The sequence below is a fragment of the Cavia porcellus genome, unplaced genomic scaffold (assembly GCF_034190915.1).
Source record: "Cavia porcellus strain 051 isolate PalLab524CR breed Dunkin Hartley unplaced genomic scaffold, mCavPor4.1 scaffold_27, whole genome shotgun sequence".
Lineage (NCBI taxonomy): Eukaryota > Metazoa > Chordata > Mammalia > Rodentia > Caviidae > Cavia > Cavia porcellus.
In genome coordinates, this window is record NW_026947510.1 from 22,166,431 (window position 1) to 22,185,631 (window position 19,201).

At 35.2% G+C, this 19,201-nt stretch overlaps 1 protein-coding gene and 1 non-coding gene across 23 annotated transcripts in view; both read left to right on the top strand.

The window, feature by feature from the left end:
• The window catches only part of Myo3a (myosin IIIA), a 180,717-nt gene that overhangs the window by 32,810 nt on the left and 128,706 nt on the right, over positions 1–19,201 (top strand). For 20 of the 22 annotated variants that reach the window (XR_010043797.1, XR_010043798.1, XR_010043799.1 and 17 more), the window contains 2 exons: positions 9,595–9,699; positions 10,802–10,901. Coding sequence is in view for 16 of the 22 variants with exons in the window: in XM_063238033.1 (XP_063094103.1) it covers positions 9,595–9,699; positions 10,802–10,901 (205 nt within the window). In the remaining 6 variants the exon portion in view is untranslated. The remainder of the gene's footprint in view (positions 1–9,594; positions 9,700–10,801; positions 10,902–19,201) is intronic. The other 2 variants (XM_063238034.1, XM_063238031.1) reach the window with 1 other exon arrangement.
• On the top strand, positions 6,748–6,884 carry LOC134473642 (small nucleolar RNA SNORA2/SNORA34 family). The gene has a single exon (XR_010043993.1). It is a non-coding gene; the product is annotated as a small nucleolar RNA SNORA2/SNORA34 family (small nucleolar RNA).

Below are 19,201 nucleotides of genomic sequence, written 5' to 3' on the forward strand. Positions count from 1 at the left end.
CACCCCCAATTAAAAAATAACTGAGCAAAATATATGAATACTTTACAAAAGAATTTATACAATGTTCAATATCTTTAATCTTTGGGGAAATTTGTATTGAAACTCCATGAGACATTATTACACACCTATTAAAATGGCTAAAGTTTAAAAAGCTAATAATGCTGAGGACTAGTGAGTCTATAGAATACACTGAACTCTTAAACACTGCTTATGACAGGTAAAATGGTGCAATTACTTTGGAAATGTACAGCAGTGTCTTCTTACACAAAGTATAGTCACAAAATGCAGTGGATGTTTAAATAAGTTTACTACAGTGAAAGACATATTGCTATTAATCCCCTCCATCATACTTTCCCTGACTTTGAACATTCTCATGCAATCATTCTTGCCACTTTCTGAAGTAGTTTTAGAAGTTCTCTATCCTGTCGTTAGTTGTGCTGTCTTGACTGCCTTGACATCCTGAATCAATTCAAAACCTTTACCTTTTGACATTTTGACATGGGAAAAACCAGAGGTTGACTGTCCCAGATGTGGGGAATGAGGAATGAGGACACCACAGTGTGTTATGAGCTGCCTTTCTGTTGGATGGTACTCGGTAGCAGCATTCACTGTGTTTTTGATGGTATGTTATAAAGACATGAAAGAAGGGGCTGGGGATTTAGCTCAGCGGCATAAGCGCCTGCCTTGCAAGCAGGCAGTCGTTAGTTCAATCCCTGGTACCGACAAAAAGGAAAAAGACAAAAAAAAAAAAAAAAAAAGACATGAAACAATTTCCAGAACTGCTTTAGAGAGTGGCAAAGATAATGGGTGAGTTTGAAATGAGGAGTATTTTGAGGGAGATTAATGGCAGTGTACCTTTTGCAATACATTACTATTAAACTCCCTCATTAAAAATTTTTTATTTAGTCACTTTTTTTTAAATCAAGCCCTTATATGCCTAACATACAACCTAGAAGTTTTTTCTTCTAAGTACTGACTGAAGAGTAGTGACAAGTCACTACTCTGTGAAGAGTCAACAAGACTCAGACTTGAATGGTGGTCACACTTTTATAAAATGAGCCAAGTAAAATGAGAGTTTCTGCTTTAGTGACCTCATACACGACCCAGTCAGTCTCATAAAATGACCTCAGAACATTCTTGGAATAAACCAAGTCAAATGCAGAACAGCAAAAGTAACAATTTCTGACTGCAGAAATTAGCAGTGTCTTTTCAGAAATTTAAGTAAAGGTCTCATATTCTCTCCTAACAGTAAAAACAGAATATTTTCAGAGAATTTATAAAGGCCGTAGTTGGAGGTTAGTCACAATAATTTGCTTATGACAGGTAAAATGGTGCAGTTTGGAAATGTACAGCAGTGTCTTCTTACACAAAGAATAGTCACAAAATGCACAAGTAAATGTGAATGGAACATTATCCCTGTTGACTAGTTATTTTTTTACTTTTGATGTTTTATGCGTCCCTACTGCTACAGTACAGAATTTATTTTCAGTGATGCTGTTATTTAATTAGTATACCTCTGCTTAAGGAAAATTTTGCTTCAGTTTTGTTTGATTAAAACATATTAAAGGTATATTTTACTATTATATTGTAAATCTGTACTTAAGGATTTTTTGGTCTTCTAGTATAAATTCCCTTTCATTTTATATTGGTGACTTACAAGTTGCATGATCTAAATATGACATAATTCAGTCACCTGGATGCTATTATTTTTGAAGGGAAGCAAAAGGTTATTTTCGCCTTTTATGATCTATTGCCCAATTAAAGAATATATTTTCCTTTATATAATTTAATCATTCATTCATTAAGAACAAATTCATACTTCAGTTTCATGGTTACTCTGTTATTTTTCTTTATATATAAGCATTTATAGCATTTTATGTTAATTAGAATAAAAGTAAATTTCATTGAGATTTTAGTTCTCAGTGAGCAATTAGGGTGTTCATGGTGTGGTCAGATGTGGATGATCTTTAGGAAGATTTTTAGAGAGAAAGTAATCTTTGATGTATTGATTTTGTACTTAATGTCATTTCCATGTTCATTGTGTTCCCCCCTCACATTTGTTTTGCATTGCAATCTGTTTCTTGAAGTTTCATTCAGAAAACCCTCTTGTATTCTAAAAATTAAGCTACTGTTGCTGCTTAAGTGATAGAGAAGTAAATCCCCTGCAGTGACTACATTGCTGGACGGGGAGAATTATTAAGAACCTAGATTACTTCCATCAGGATTCCCCTAATGCTTCACTAGTGATTTCCCCTAATATGTACTATGCACAGCCATAGTACAGCAGATAAGCTAATAGGTATTCAAAAATAAAATCATAGAAAAATATTTGATTACTACAATTTTGTTATTTGTGATTTTCTAGTGTCATTAAAATAATTGCAAGGATATCTTTCTTAATATAACTTAATAAAACAAATGAGTGAATACATAAATAAATTTGTGGATCTCAAGCGATACAAAATGGAAATTTGAGACTTTGAAGGGAAGAATTTAGATTTGCATTGATCCTTCATAACTTATGGATTCATAAATATAAGAAGTTTAAAGCTTGCACTGATTGTTCTTTACGTAATAGACACACAGAAGTTTTGTGTGTGAGTGAGGGTCTCACTCTGTCAGCCAAGCCGGGCTCCTGATCTTCCTGCATCAGCCTCCCAGATAGCTGGGACTGTCGGTGCACATTACTACACTTAGCTTCTTTCCCTCTCATGTTCTCCGTCTCACCACTGCTGCCAGGTAGAAGACAAGGTGTCTTGCCAGGGTAATGTGTAAGAGATTCTGTGTTTTATGGGGGATATAGTTGAAGTCTGTTTCTCTGATTTCAGTGTTACTTTTCTGGAATTTTATATAAATTATTTTTGCTCCCAAACCTCAGTTTCTAAACATGAGTTATTTTTCACAATGCATATAACAAACAGTATAGTGGAAATCATACAAGAAAGGTGTCTAATGTTCTCCAATATATTAAGTTAAATTTGAATATTAGTAAGTTAAATTTGAGTATGTTTCATAATTTATTCTATTTCTCTCATATTATGTAACTCATAATTTGGGGGTTTCAAAGTGACTTCATCTGAAAAAACAAGTGATTCTTTTGGTATAACTCCTAACATGGTACTCTCTTGTTTGTAGGAAGTGTGCTTAGGTAATATCAATTAGCATATTAGGCAATAATAGATCATATGTAGGAATTACTGTCTTAATTGAACTGCTTCGGTATTTCAGCTTTTTAAGAGAATTTATCACGTTAAATTCAGTGAATAAAATTTAAATTTCATGGAGCAAGATTGTTTATTTGCTTACAATTTTTATATTTTCAGTAGGTTTCTATGTGTCGGTTTTCGGTAAGAAGATAGTGATGATTTGTAGTTTTGGTCCATGCAGACTATTATTATGGCCTCTTGTTTACTACTTTACTCTGTGGAAGTTTGTGACTATATTTTTTCTCCATTTTGTTTACTTAGATTTGTGAAAGCAGAGTATGAAATCATTTTTTTCTTTTCCTTCATTACGAACTTTACAGAGACTTCTTAAGAGACTTAGTGTTCATGTCTTTCACTTTACATTCTACTGTGACTTTCATTGATCTTTGTGATGAGAGTGACTCATATTTCACCATTACTAAAAACTGCATTTAGCATACAATCAGTTGTGAGGTTTCTGTTCCCGCTGGCAAACCAATTCAGTGGCTCATTCACTATTAATAGTGTCTGTGGTTACTAGAATAATTTTTTCCTTTTTTAACCATTAAAATGCTCTCTGTTTGGATTCTAATATACATACTTGTGTATAAAAATTTACTGCGCTTAAGTCATTGGAAATGGTTTAACTATCACCTTGTAGTGGTTACAAAATATTGTGTATGTGGAGAAAAGCCTTTCTTCTTAGTGTTACCAAAAAAAAAAAAAAAAAAGACCAATGAATATAAAAAACAGAATCAGTAAAACTAAATCATCTACCCTCGCCCTGCCAAAATATTGTTCTGTACCCTGGAAGACATCAAACCACAGTAATTGTACTGAAGAAAATCTGGAGAAAACTGGCATCAACATACGTACATCACAGCAGATCCCTTCTGCTGTTTAAAATCTTTTCTTTTGCCTTCCAACTCAGTATTGGCAATGTTTCTGTGAAGTTCTGTAGTACTTAGCACACATAATCATGATCCAAGACCTAGCATATAATCTAGGTAACTGTTCCTTATCCCTCTTGGAGTGGAGACATGTTGGCCTGAATGAGCTCTTTATCATGGGAAGGAGAATTCTTGCTCATTTTAGATATTTTTAATACTTCTTTTTTTGGAACCAAGGATCGAACTCACAACCTTGTGCTTGCCAAATAGGTACTTACGCCATGGAGCTAAATCCCCAGCCCTTAGCTATTGGTCAGCATCCCTGGCTTTGGATGCCAGCAGCAGCTCCCCAACCAGACATAGTGAAGTTTCCCCGAGAGCAAAATCTCTTTTGGTTGAAAGCCACAGTTTTAACTGTATTTGTATCCTTCTTAGAAGCAGAAGCTTTCCTTGTCATTGTTGATCCACCTTAACACCCGTCTTACTGTTTTGAATGTATTAACAAGTCAATATTTGTTGAATGTGAAGGAAAAAATTCATGATTTTTCTATTTTTAATTTTGAATAAAATAATAAAAACAGTGGTACAGAATTTCAAAGCAAGGTAATAAGAGATCAACAATGACTAATATATTGTGCATTGTTATCTTAAAAATAGTTTCTCAGATTACAAGATAACAACATGAGAAATTGATCAGACAGTGTAAGCACAAGCCGTTCTGTTTGATGAACTAATAGAGATTAGTACCATAGTTATTCTATCATGTATATATACACACACATATATATACACACATACATACATATATACATAAGGATACATTTATGTATGTATTCTTATCCCTTCTGTTTTCTCATTTCCTGCATTCCAGTTGTTCCTTCCTTTTGAGCAGTTTCTTCCCCTTTTGCTTTCACAATATATACTATACATTTTGGATCTTATTTGCTCTTTTAGTTTTTGCACTAAGGAAATGATACAATGTTTACACATGTATGTTTGACTTATTTCACTTATGAGTATGGTCACTAGTTGAATCCATTACCTATAAAAACCTCAAATTTATCCTTCTTTATAGCTAAATAGTACTCCATTGTATAAAAATACCACATCTTTTGTTATCCATTCTGCAGTTGATGGGCATTTAGGGTGTTTCCAAGATTTAGCTATTACAAATTGTGCTGCTATAAACATGGGTGCACATATATCACTGTGGTATGATATTTTTAATTCTTCTAGGAAAGACCCAGAAGTGGAATAGCTGGGTCTAATGGGATCTCCAATCCTAGTTTTTTAAGGAATCGCCACACTGACCACAGCTTATGCTTCCACTAACAGTAGAGAAGGGTTCCTTTTTCCCTATAGCCACTCCAGCACTTTTTATTAGTTGATTTCTTAATAATAACCTTTTTTTCAGAGTGAGATGGTATCTCAGTGTTGTTTGAATTTGCATTTCTTGAATGACCAATGATGTTGGAGTGTTTTTTTTTTTTGTATCCAGGATCGTGCTCACAACCTCACACTTGCCAAGCAGGTGGTTGTGACACTGAACTATAGCCACAACTTTTGATCATATATTTATTTGTCATTGGCAAATGATTTTTCTAAATATCAAATTTTCACTGAGCAATATAATGAAATTTTATAGCGACTATATGTGTGTGTGTGTGTGTGTGTGTGTGTGTGTGTGTGTCTCATATCAAGAATACTTTCTGGGTCAGTAATTTCCCTCTGCAAAAACTTATTGTATATAACATTCAACTATGAATAAATAGTTTCTAAGAAGACACTGTAAAGGTGCTTTACTTGTATTGAACTTGAATTAATTTTATATGTTCCTTATTATTTCAGGTCCTTTTTGGTTTTTTGTTTTTGTTTTGTGTTTTATTTTGAGACAGGGTCTCACTATGTAGTTCAGGCTGGCCTTGAGTTCACTCTGTAGCCCAAGCTGGTCTTGAACTTGCAGTGATCCTCCTGCCTCAGCCTCTTGAGTGCTAGGATTACAGGAGTGTGCCAAAATGCTGGCTGTTTAAATCCCTGGCCATATTCTTACTGTTAGCAATTAGTTGTGGAGTTTTTTTTTTTTTTAAAGAAAATGAATAGATCTTATTTTTTGAACAGCTTTAAGTTTCCTGGAAAATTAAACAGAAAGCAGAGAGCATTCCAATTAACCCCTTCACCACCTCTTAATTTCTCTTAATGCCAACATCTTGATTAGCCAGGTACATTTCTTATAATTTATGAGCCACTAATGATACATTATGATTAACTAGTGTCTACAATTTAAATTCAGATTCTCTCTTTAAATATTGTACATTTTTTGGATTCTGACAAATGTGTAAATACTTGTGTCCCCCCTTACATGATAATATAAGGGGGGACACAAGTATTTACACATTTGGCATAAAAATGGCATTAAAAATTCAGTGGCATAAAAATCTTTGCCCTACTTTTTCATTCCCTTAACCCCTAGAAACCACTGATTCCTTTTATTGTCTTCAATTTTTTGTTTCAGACATTATGTAATTAGCATCATATTGTATGTAACCTTTTTAGATCACCTTCTTTCACTTAACATTAGGGCTTCACCCATGCTTAGTGTTGACAGTGGGTTTTAAGCACAACTCGGATATATCTTTATTGGATACTTTTGTCAAATACAAAAGTATGCAAAACTGGCCCTGAATCAAGGGCGGCGGTTTCCTGACGCTGTTGGTTTCAAGCAGGAGCCTAAAGAGATGTCCTTCTATGATCTGTTGACCATTTCAGAACTTGGGCAGTGAAATGGACAATTCATTAGAAAGAAACAAACCCCCCCCCACCCCGCCCCGTGAGTGGCTGTGAGCCTGGCAGTCTGCTGTGGCCCAGGACAGGAGCCTCCAGCGTTTACTGGTACATGCCTGACCTGCGCCATGCTGGGACCTGGAGCTCCAGAAAACCAAGCAACCCCTCCCCACTACCTGATTTGTTTTTTTGAATTTCAATATACATGAAAGTATGGACAGCTATTTTGAAGAGAATGAGAGACTCTACAACAGCCATTAGTGACTTCGCTATTGTCTGGTATTGAAGACCTAAATCGCCTTCCTCATTCTGTTTGGATCAGTTTTATACTATGTTGTTTTGTATGAATTCTCTGTATTGGAAGACATGGACAACTATTTGGAAGAAAACAAGAGACAATATGATAGACAGTGAAGATCTCAGGTCGTCTAGCTTTGAAATTTGTATTTCTTATATTGCTGTCTTACGTCCTATTTTGTTTTTGTTTTGTTGTGTTTAATTTTACCCCAAAATAAAAATTTTTTAAAAAACCAAAAGTGTGCAGAAGTAATTGAACATCTAAATGCCCATCCACACACTGTATAAAAATTAAATCAAAATGAGTCACAAATTTATGTAAAACCAAAAAGTATAAAACTTCCTGAAGAAAACAAAAGTTTTGTGATCTTGAATTAAGCAAAGATTTCTTAGATTATGACAGGAAAAGAACATTCCATAAACATTTTTAAATGATAAATTTCAAACTTTTGCTCTTTAGAAAACATTTACAAGGCCAAGTCACAGACTGGAAGAAAACATTTACCAAGCACATGGCTGATAGGAGAATTGTATTGAGATTATCAAAAGAATTCTTAGTAATAAAACAGTCCCCAAGCTCCACATGGTGGTACATGCCTGACAGGTTTTTGTGATAGTTACCGTCACACAGGTATGAATCCTTTCTTCATAACCTCCTGAATTAATTAGCTAATGAATTTATATTAGAACTGAAATAAGTGACTCCGTTTTGAGTCTGACAACCTCACTTTTGTGTCCCAATTGTAAACTGCAGAAGGTGCAGGTAAGAGAGGCTACACTTTGGACAAGTGAAAAAAGAAATGTATCTCCCTGCAATGATTGTTTGGAATTTTTAAACTAGTTCTAAATCTTGGGCCCTTTTAAGTAAGTGGCTTACAATTTTAAATGACTCAATTTCTCCTCCATCAGTGCTAAGTAATTTTGTGAACCGGTGACACTGGAGGCAGACTGTGTCCAGCAACCAGGGCAGTAACACCTCTTCATTTTTCCATCTAAAGGTCTGTTCCCCTTCTTATACAGAGCAAAATGCAGGTATTTAAAATCCAGATTTCTCATCTTCCTGTGTTAGCTAAAAGAAGTTTTTTTCTGAATACAGAAAATCACCAGTCACAAATGTGGTACATACATTTTCTCCACCTTTAACCTGGAGGTGATAGAACCTCCATCAGGAAGAATAACAATGGGGTACAGAGATACCTCATGTCAAAGGATAAGGAATGTTCTGCCAGTACTTAGTGCATCTTAGCTACTAATTATACACCAGCAAGCATTCAGGCACAAAACAATTTTAACAGCTATATTTTTAAAATTTTTGAGAAAATTTCTTCAGTATTTTGAAATATTTACTCCCCGGAACAGTACAAACCGAATGACTTTCATTTTAATGTCCCTATTTTCAATGTAACTTTGATGACTGCTTTGAAATGTTTTTATATTATCTGATCCATCACATTCTAATAAAGTACTATTTGTTTTTCTTCAAAACAAATTTCTTCAGTATTTCAAACAATGATACTAAAAGTACACTTGCTCTCAACTCATTTCCTGCACTTCAGTTAGAAGAAGGTCAGGGAAATGATGCCAGGCACTGGTAGGTATCCAAAGGCATGTGGGACAGAGACCTAACATACCATCATGAAGGGCAGAGGGACCACACTCGGACCTTGGGAGAAGCAGCAAGGCTGAAGGAAAAGGTTGAAGGGCCAGACATTAGGAAATCAAGGACTTGTGGGATCAGAGCATCCTCAACCTTCTCCTGGCCCAGAGCCATCCATCCATTTATGTCCCCTCGCATGTCAATGTTTACCACCACACAGCTCCTTTGGAAGGTTTCTGTGGGATGTAACAAAACCTATTTTCAAGAACCTAAATGTGGTAAAGTTCTCTATCATGTTTATTCCTCTTATTGTCTGTTTAGATTTTCCATGCTTTTGGTGGATAAGAAGGGAAGATGCCCAAAAAGCATAGGGAACATGATAGTTTAAACAGTTTCCTGAAACATTGCTTGTAATCCTTATTTCAATGCACTTTGAAATTTTGCCTAAAAGGTGGCATATTTTTAAGATTAGCACACATAAGTGTAAAGCTGTATTTTGGCCACATAGAATCTATTGCACTATTAATTGAACCATCACAAATCATTACTCTTATATTAGATGCTAAAATTTAGGAATAATTTGTAGAATCATAATTCTTCCTCTTAATTTTTAAAGGCAAGCCTGGTGCTTCTCCAGATTCTCTTCCAAAACATTACTTTATATGAAGACTGTTCCAGTGGTCAGTTATACATGAATTTATATGTTCATTTCATTTATGAACTGCAGAGAAGATGAGAGTGATCATTTAAAACAAAATTACAACATTTAAAATGTAGGAAGCTTTTACTGAAATAGTGGAAGGTGTCATATCCATTTTAAAATCCATCTTGAAATCTCTTCTAGCTGTGTAATGGAGGAGCAGTAACTGACCTTGTGAAAGGCTTTCTGAAGAGGAGAGAAAAAATGAGGGAACCCATCATTGCCTATATTTTACATGAAGCATTAATGGTAAAGCAATTAAAATTCTCTGTATTAATTATGAGCAGTTTGCATTCAATATGGGTCCTAGTTTTAGAAAAATATCACTCCAGTAGTATTTATCAATGCAAGGTTATAGTCCATCTGGAATGGTTAGCACAGCTAAATTCTTTTTTCCTTAAGATACCTACTTTTCCTATATCAACAGTATCCTGAGTTCTAGTCTCCTAAATGTGTTTCTCACATTGTGGTAGTGAAAAAGGTAGAAAATCAGGGTTCTTTTTACTATTACCTTGATAAGTAGAATATTTTCTTCTATTGAGGCTTGCATACTTAATAAAATACTTGGTAAAAGCTGAGGTTCATCTGTTAATTTTTATATATTGTATTACAAAATATATTTGTAAATTTTAATATATTATACTACAAAATGATGTACTTTGATTTGACTAATAATTTAACGTGGAATATTTAGGACTGTTATAATACTGATTTTTATCGTATATTCTCTATTGATTTTGCAAAAATGCATCATCTGAAACATGATTTTTTGTTGCTTTAAGAGTCATAATATATGAGGTCCTATATAATCATAAAATACGGTATGTTTAAATTTTCTAAGTTTATTACAGTAAAGTTCACATTGCCAGTAAATATACTGAAAATATTCTCCATCACCTCAAACACATTTATCCTATTGTTGCAACTTTCTGACACAGTTCTCAGATTCCTCTGTGAGTCTTAGGTTCCACTGTCGTGGCAGCTTTGAGGTCCTGAGTTGACAGAAAGTGTTTACCTTTCATGATCATTCTGACTTTGCAGAAGAGCCTGAAGTTGCACATGCCAGATCTGGTAAATAAAGTGGATGTGAACACACCGTAATATTTTTATGAGTCTCCCTCCTATTGGATGACACTTGACAACAGCATTCACAGTATATTTTATCACAGCTTACCAAGTCACTCCCAAAGGCAGACTCCCAGAACTGCTTCAGAAAATAGGACCTGTGAGATAAGTGTGTTTGAACCAAAGAAGAGTATTTTGAAGGAGTGGGTAATGGTAATGTGTCTTTTACCATAATAATTTTCTAAATTTAAACATTTTGATAATCCTTGTATTTCGCACCTTCTAGGGACTTCAACATTTGCATAACAACAAAACCATCCACCGCGATGTAAAAGGAAATAACATTCTATTGACCACTGAGGGTGGAGTCAAGCTAGTAGATTTTGGTAAGTTTTATTTAAAATGCATGAGTTTGAGCTTCGTAGTGAATTAGGGTGAAACAATTTGATCATTTTCTAACAGCACTGCTTTTTCTGTTCATTAAAAATAGGGAAAAACAACAGTCTTGCTGAAATAAAAAATGCAGTGATACTTTGGCAAACGAGATGCTAAGCGTTCAGGTTAGCCTGCTTGTGCTGTACAGCATTAAGGTAGCAGTGTGTATAAATTTATCCTCCAAACACACAGCATCCCAAATGCTTAAATCTGTGGTGGCTAAGCCCCCTGGTGCCTGTAGGCGATTGCTTTATGCATGGACCCATGTCCAAATCCAAGATTCTGAGACATGAGAAGAAATCTTCAAGGCTCATACAGTGGCATTTCCTTCTTGTTAAGGAAGGGACACAGGCAAATGTGTTATGTTCCTTGCTTGAGTCTGTTGTCTTACTGCCATGCTAGAAAGTGCTGCTCTCACCTCTCAGACTAAGCTGCCCTACTGCCAGGAAAGCCAACTCCAAGAAAGACATAAATGAGAGGGGAAAAAATGAGGATCTTCAGTGATACAGTTGAGCCCTTGAATCAGTTGACTTTGGAGTCTGGTCTTTCTCTGACATTTTTCTATGTATCTCACATCCATGTTTTTACTAAGGCAATGTGGAGTTTCAGTATGATATCCAGCGGCACCAGAGCTGACATAGTTGTACTTTGTCTGGGCCATCTTCTTTCAGCTCTTCAAGGTGTGTGCTCCTGTACTTTCTCTTGTTTGATGCCCGCTTCACAGTAACCCTTTAAGAGTGGGTACAGTATTCCAACACTCCTGGGAGTCCTTCAGGATTCTTTGCCTTCCCTTCTGCACACAAAATGGGAGAAGCGCCCCCTCTCATGTTGCTAAATCTGCATTTCTCTAATTTAACATTTATCACGTAGAATTGTTATTATCTAGTTAGTCTTGATAGAAAAACAAAAAATACTTGGAAATATAGGTGGACAGAGAAGTAGGACTGTTCTTTGTCTTGTAGACCTAGTTTTTGAGGTATAGCAGTCAATTGAGAGTAAATTGGACACACAAACTAACTTCTTTTTGCATTTTGGAACCTGAAGTCCAGGAAAGTTAATAGATTCATTTTGCAAATTGTTTTCACATCCAAGCATATTCCTGCTCAACCTAGCAATTAATTTCAGAGCATGTGGGGGACTGGATGAATGGCATGTCCCTGAAACATGCATTGCGTCGTTTTTCTAACCTGAATGTTTGCAAACAACAGTGCAGCAGTGACAGTAATTGATTCATAACTGTGGTGCAACCAGTCTGCGTTGCTAGTTGAGTTCAGAACCATATGCTTGAATAATCTGGCAGGAGTGGGTACTAACAAACACTTTGGTTTGAAATTAAGATGAGCAGCGAGAACAACAGAACATATTTCCTTGTCCATATGCAGGACCATTATTCTCTCCAGAAAATAGCTGAGTCTAAGACTCAAATACAAAACACAATAATTAACTTAAATCTCATGATTCCCTTGCTATAGGAAATGTCTGCAGTAAACATACTTGAGATTGGAAATTGTTAAAGTATAATTAAACATTTTTTCCTGCCATTAAGAAAACTTTGTTACAGTAGTAACTTCAAGAAATGTGACTTTCACAGATATCTTCCAAAATAAGATTAAAAACATGTACCTTGATAATACGTAAGATGCATGAGATTGTCTGTGTGTGTCTATGTTTGTGTCTGTGTGTAACCCAAGGCCTTGCACCTGCTAAGCAAGCACTGTACCAGTCTACATCCTGGCCTAAGGTGGCCTAATACATCGAATCTTTGTAATACCATCATATGTTAGATAAACAAAATGATAACTTATGTGTTAGATTATTTGTCTTTTACACTTTCTTGTCACCAATAATTAAAAAAGAGTCAGTTGTCTAGCAAAAGCACTCAGTGTCTACACCAAAATGCTGTCATTTACATATAAGTTAATGCTTCTGTTTCTACCTCTTTGGTAAGAGGACATGGATTCAGTTCACCTAAAAGGATTAGTAGGTTGCTATATGAATTGAATGCAGAGGATGTTTATGTGTAGCAAAACTTCCTGAGGACAGAACAAGCAAAATATGGTAAAGCACAAACTGAAGTACTTAATTAAAATTCAATGCTGTCATTTAGTATTTAAATCATATTTTCAGGTAAGGCTACTGCTGAGAGACAGAAAACTTAAAATTTCTTACCATGTACAATTTACGATGGGCTCATGGTGGGATACTGATCTTATACGGTCGACAGTCCTCTCGTCCTCAAAATTTCCAAAATGGAGCTCCATTAGTGGGTCCCCAGAAGTCTGCTGCGGATCAAGAGTTCCCTGTCTTAGCAGAGTCACCTGCCTGTACTCATTGCTCCTGCCAGAAATCTCAAGTTCACTCTTTAACTCTTTACTTATCATCAGCCAACTGGTTGTCAGACTTTGTCGTAATAATACGATAGTCCATTTGACTGAAGCTCTACTCAGCTTCAAGATTTATAATGACAGGGTCTCTTCTTGGTCTATTGCTTTGTCCCTAGAACTCATCATGGTGCTGGCACATTGAAAGTTTTTGATAAGTTCTGTAGAATGAATGAATGACAGCATTTTTCCATACAGTTGTATCATCAAGAGAAAGTCATTCTAAAATCTCTAATCATGTCAATCTGTTCATTCAGCAATATGAAAAAGAATAGTTTCTATGACCTGTAAAAATTAAATGAGACTCTAAGAATGATCTACTTAATATAAGTACTGACATATGATAATTCTGGAAAATCTTAGCTATTAAAAATATTCCCACCTAACCTCCTACTCAGTGCTGTATGCATAATAGATACTTGATAAAGAGTTGTTAAATAATAAAAATCTGAATTTCCAGGTGCCTGTATATATTTATGAAAAGTAACAGTAGACCTTTCCTAGGATAAATTCAATATTACTTTAAATATCAAGCAAATTAATTTCCCTAAAAGTAAAATTCAGATTTCTAATACCAGTCATATGTACTTTCTTTAAGAAAACCTTTAATTATATTATTAAGTGGGTTACATGTTTACAGAAAATGAGCAGACATCTCAGAGTGAGCAAGTAAACATTATTAATGAAATGCATTAGCAGTCACCGGTGTGTGATCAGTCAATAAATAATATGGCTTCCCATGAGATAAACCCCATTAGGTGAGTCAACTAAAGTCTGAAAAAACAGCCTTTTCTCAAACAGAAAATAAAAAAGACTAAATTTAAAGGTCAGCCCTTAGTTCTTATTTTTAAGGATTTCTCTCTGAGGAATTTCATGTCTAATAGAGTAGTTAACATCTCGATAGAAAAGTACAGGATATACTTTTTGTGATTTATTTAGACATCATTCTTATGACAGAATACTTTATGATTTTAAATCTCTTATTACCCATATGCCCGAGTTTGACCAACTCCCTCGTGTATTGTGCAGGTCAAATAGAAGTTGTGATTTATTCATTTATGAACTTGTTTTTATCATCAAGAGAGGCAGGTCCACCTGAACGTAAAAACTATGACACATCCTTTATTCTGTCCTTTCTCCCTGAATAATTCAGAGCAAAGCCCATTAGGTAGTACAAGCCAGGGAGTAGGGGTGCTCACCACACATTTGGGATCCCCATAGGCTGAGAAAGCCTCCGTGGTGGATGGGTGTTGGTAGATGCCCTGAAGTGAGAAGTTGCTTCCCTGAGTGGAACAAAGGGCACCCATGTAGAGTGATGGAAGTGGTCTCGGGGGAGCTGTCAGCACTGGAGTGAGGTGAGGCCCTCCTCACCTCTGCATAAGATATCATGATGGAGATAAAGGATAGGTGGCTTGATATCATCATGAAATGATACGATGTATGACCCTGATATATGATCCTTTTGATGATTTGTTGCATTGTTTGCCAGTATTGTGTTGAAGATTTTTGCAATTGTTTTCATTAAATAGAATGGACTGTAGTTTTCTTTTTTGACTGGAAAAAGATTGTCTGGTTTTAGAATCAGGGTAGTGCTAGATTCCAGGAATGATTTGGAGAGTGATCCTTTCTTTTCAATTTCATTAAAGTGTTGGAAGAGAATTGGATTAGGTTTTCCCTAAGTTTTTATAAAATTCAGCAGTGAATCCAGTGGGTTTTGGGCTTTTCTTAGTTGGTAACTGTTTTATTACTGCCTGTTATTGAATTATTTGAGATTTTTATATCTTCTTGGTTCAGTTTTGGTAATTCATGTGTCTAATTTATTTGGGTACAAGTTTTCAAAGAAGTTAATAATCTGGATTTTGGTGGTATCCATCGTGATTTCATATTTTTCATTTTTAATTGTATTGAATGGGCCTTTTATTTTTAGTAAAATTGGCCAAGAGTTTATCTATTTTGTTTATTCATTCAAAGAATGAATTTATCGATTTATCTGATTTATCGATTCTTTGTATTGCTTTTTAGTCTCAATTTCATTCAGTTCTGCTCTGGTTTTTATAATTTCCTTGCTTGTGCTTACTACCTTTGACTTCGGGTTGGACCATGAGTGTATCATTTGGTTATTTGGATTTGCTCTGTTTTCTTGATGTGGGCGTTCACAGCCATGCTTCTTTCTTTGTGTATCATAGGTTCTGACTTGTTGTACTGGCATTATCAGTGGATTCTAGGAACTGATTTCTTCATTGATTTTTTTCTGCAACCCTCTGATTCTGCTTTGCTAAAAATTAAATCACATTGACTTTTGCAAAAGCTTCAGGATCACACTCCGCTCCTGAGGCACCCTCCTGGCTATCAGCACTAGTCCTCAGCCAACAGATTTGTCTTTACTGACACTTTTATACAGCTTTCAGTTACTCTCTAATGTCTTCATTTTGACTTATGTGTCTCCTCTTAATATGTCTTGTGGTGCAACTCTAGTGATAAAAAAACATTTTCAATGTTTGTTAATCTGAGAATGTCTTAACTTCTCCCAAAGTTTTTAAGCAGTTAAGTGAATACAGATTTTGTGCCTGTTATTCTTGTTGTTTTTTTTTTTTTATTTCAGTCCATTGCTTTCTAGCTGCTAGGTTTATGATGAAAAAAAAATCTATGAATAATATTATTAAGGACCCCTTGTGCATGACAAGTCACTTTTCTTTTGCTATTTTCAAGATCCTGTATTGCATGTATCTATCTCTCCACTTAAAGGTGTCTCATAGATTCTTGAGGCTCTGTTCACTTTCCTTTAGTCTTTTTTTTTTTTTTTTTTGCTGTTCCACACCATAGATAACTTCTATTGTTTTTATCTCCAAATTCACTGATTCTTTATTGTTTTATTAAAACCTGTTCAGATCTGCTCTTAAATGACTCTGATGATTTATTTCATTTTACTTTCTGTACTTTCAACTTCAAGTTCCTTTTTAGGCTTTATATCTTTTTGTTGATTTTCTACTTTATTTATACACTACTTCCTGCCTTTCTGTGTTTTTTTTTATCATGTTTAAGATGGTTGTTTTAAAATCTTTGTTTAAGACAGTTGTTTTGAAGTCTTTGTCTAGCAAATTCAGCATTTGTCTTTTTTAGGCATGTTTTTCTCCCTTTGAATGGACCATAATTTCCTTTGTCTCTCATACCTTACTGTTTTTGTTAGTTTCTGAAAATTAGATATTTGAGTATAATAATGTAATAATTCTAGAAATTAGACTCTCCAACTTCTCCAGGGTGTGCTGATTTTTGTTTTCGTTTCCTATTATATCCCTTTTCTTTTGCCAGGTATTATCCTAATGTGTAAATTTAAAATCTTAGGCATTTTTTGAGCCTATACCTGTCTCCAGATATGTAAAACTGACTTTATAAATGTTTTACTGTATATGCTTGCTTTTTTATTTTTATTGTTTTTAAATGATGTTGGGTACCAAGACCAGGGTTTTCTGCATGCTGGGAAAGTGCTCTACCACTGAGCTACATCCCCAGCCCTATGGCTGCTTTTGAATATCCTAGGCCAGTGCTGGCGAATCTATGGCACATATGCCACAGCAAGCTGTTTGCTATCACTGAAAGCTCTAAAAGGTTCACCATCACTGTGTTAAGCATTAACTGGCTCTCCAAAAGGGAAAGGTTGAGCAATGAAAGAGAAAAAAGAAAATGAAGCAGAAAGTTTTGACCCTTTAGACTTAGTGCTATAACTTAGTGTCTCATAAAGCAACCATGTCTGATCAGGTGGCAAATAATGTAGTTTATTGCAATTTTGATAGACCTTCCCAAAGAGTTCTTATACAGAAATACAGAACATTCTGTTTAGGATCAGCGTTCTTCGGAAAAATAGAATCAACAGGGTGTGTGTGTGTGTTGTGTGGAAAAAGGTACTTATTTTTAAGAAATTGGTTCACAAGATTGTGCAGGGCTTCCAAGTTTAAAATCTGTAGTGTGGGCTATGGAGAAGAATTTCAGTTTGTGCCCAAAAGTCATCTGCAGATAGTATTCCTTCTGTTAAGGCCTTCAATTAATTGGATGAAACCCACTCACTATATGGAGGATAATCTGCTTTACTTAAAGTCCACCACTTTATATGTTAATCTAGTAAGAAAAAAAATTCAAAGAAATACCCAGAATATTTGACCAAATATCTGTGCACCATGGCCCATCAAATGGACAGTCAAAAATTAATTATCACAGTATCTTAAAATTAATCATCAACAAAGCAATAATATTTGATAATATAATTATTGTATGCCCATTTTATATAACATAGTTCTACATTTTTATAATTTAAAATCTCTGTCCCGCGGTAGTTTTAAGGGTTTTGTTCTGTAGGTTGTAGTAAATCAAGGACCCTAAAGTTGTTTTAGGAATCGTGTATTAGATATTTTTGCTATCTCCCTAAGCCAAAGAACTCCTGACAGCAAGCATAAAGCCTGCATGTTTGTCCCCCTGGAAGCAGGACTTATGCAACAGGGAATGGGGTTGCTACACAGCTAACCAAGAGCCTAGGAAGCCCGAAATAGCATGCAAATTCCCTCACAAAGCAAAAAGCTGAAGCGTCATTAACACAAACCTCTGTAATTTTCCTGTGACTTTGATTTGTAATGGATTATGTTCCTCTCTTCCAGCCTGATTTTTGTTCAGTCTCTGATCTCTTTTTGGCCTCCTGTTCCTTACCGTATCATCTCACTATCTTAACTTTGTGCTTGGAATTTTCCACCCTTTGGCATCTGCTCTCAAGATGATTACATAACTATATTTACTTTGGTGACTTATTTCATTAGTTACTCTCTGAACAAAATGATTTTCCTAATCTGTTTGACTTCCTAAAGCTACTGAACTCCTACTTTGGATCCCTGTGGTTTTTTTAAAGTAATTTATGTCAATCATTTTTAGTAGAGCTTTGCATTTTTCTGTCTCCTTAGCTATTTTTCTTGTGGGAATTTATGCAAAGTAAAAACACCATTTGTCCTTTAGAAAGTGACTTTTCTCTGTTTCATTTTTCTAACCTGAAAGTGAATAACAGACTTTCTGAGCATAAAGTTGCCTTTTAGAAAACATGAAATTTAGTAGATGCCTTCCTGTGTCACTCTTACAGAATTAGAGATTCGTTTTGCTTTTAATGAGACAATCATCTAATATTCTCAAGAATTCCTTACTCTACCTAGTTATACTTTTCACTTATTTGGTCTTTTACCTGGTTATACTTTTCACTTATTTTCTGAGGCAGGTTTAAAATGATAATCACTAACAAGATTCTTAATGCATATGTTAGTGTATTAGTAAACATATTGAGAATGATCTCTGAATCTGCAATACAGTAGGCTTGCTGAAAATGTTCTTGTTTAGGGTATTTGAGTAAACATCTTGGAGGCCAGATGTCTGCCTCAGAAAATTCTTAATGTTATAATAACATAAATGTAATGTAATCTCATAAATATGCTACCATCAGGCTTTATAAACTCATAATTAACTATTGCTCTTTCTAATTTGCTATTTTAGGTGTAAAAGCTCAAGGGCTTTGTATTCAGCGTTCTTTGGTTTTAAGCTCAAAAACTAACTCTTACAAATTTAGACTGAGATATTGAAAACAATACAGGTCAACTCACAAAATCAAGGGTGAAAACTGGTCATCTGATGTAAGAATGCAGCGCGGCAGCAAGCCCTTGGGAGTAAATGCTGGTGATGGACAGCTAGAGCCCTGCTGTTGGTTGACTCAGCTCTAGTTCACGTCCTTACCTGAATGACTCTGCTCAAGATTCACATTTTCAAGAAAAGAGCCTGAAAGTCCACCTTGGGATATATGTCCGTCCCCTAAAAGTATTTATCAGTGTCTTTCCATACATATTTCC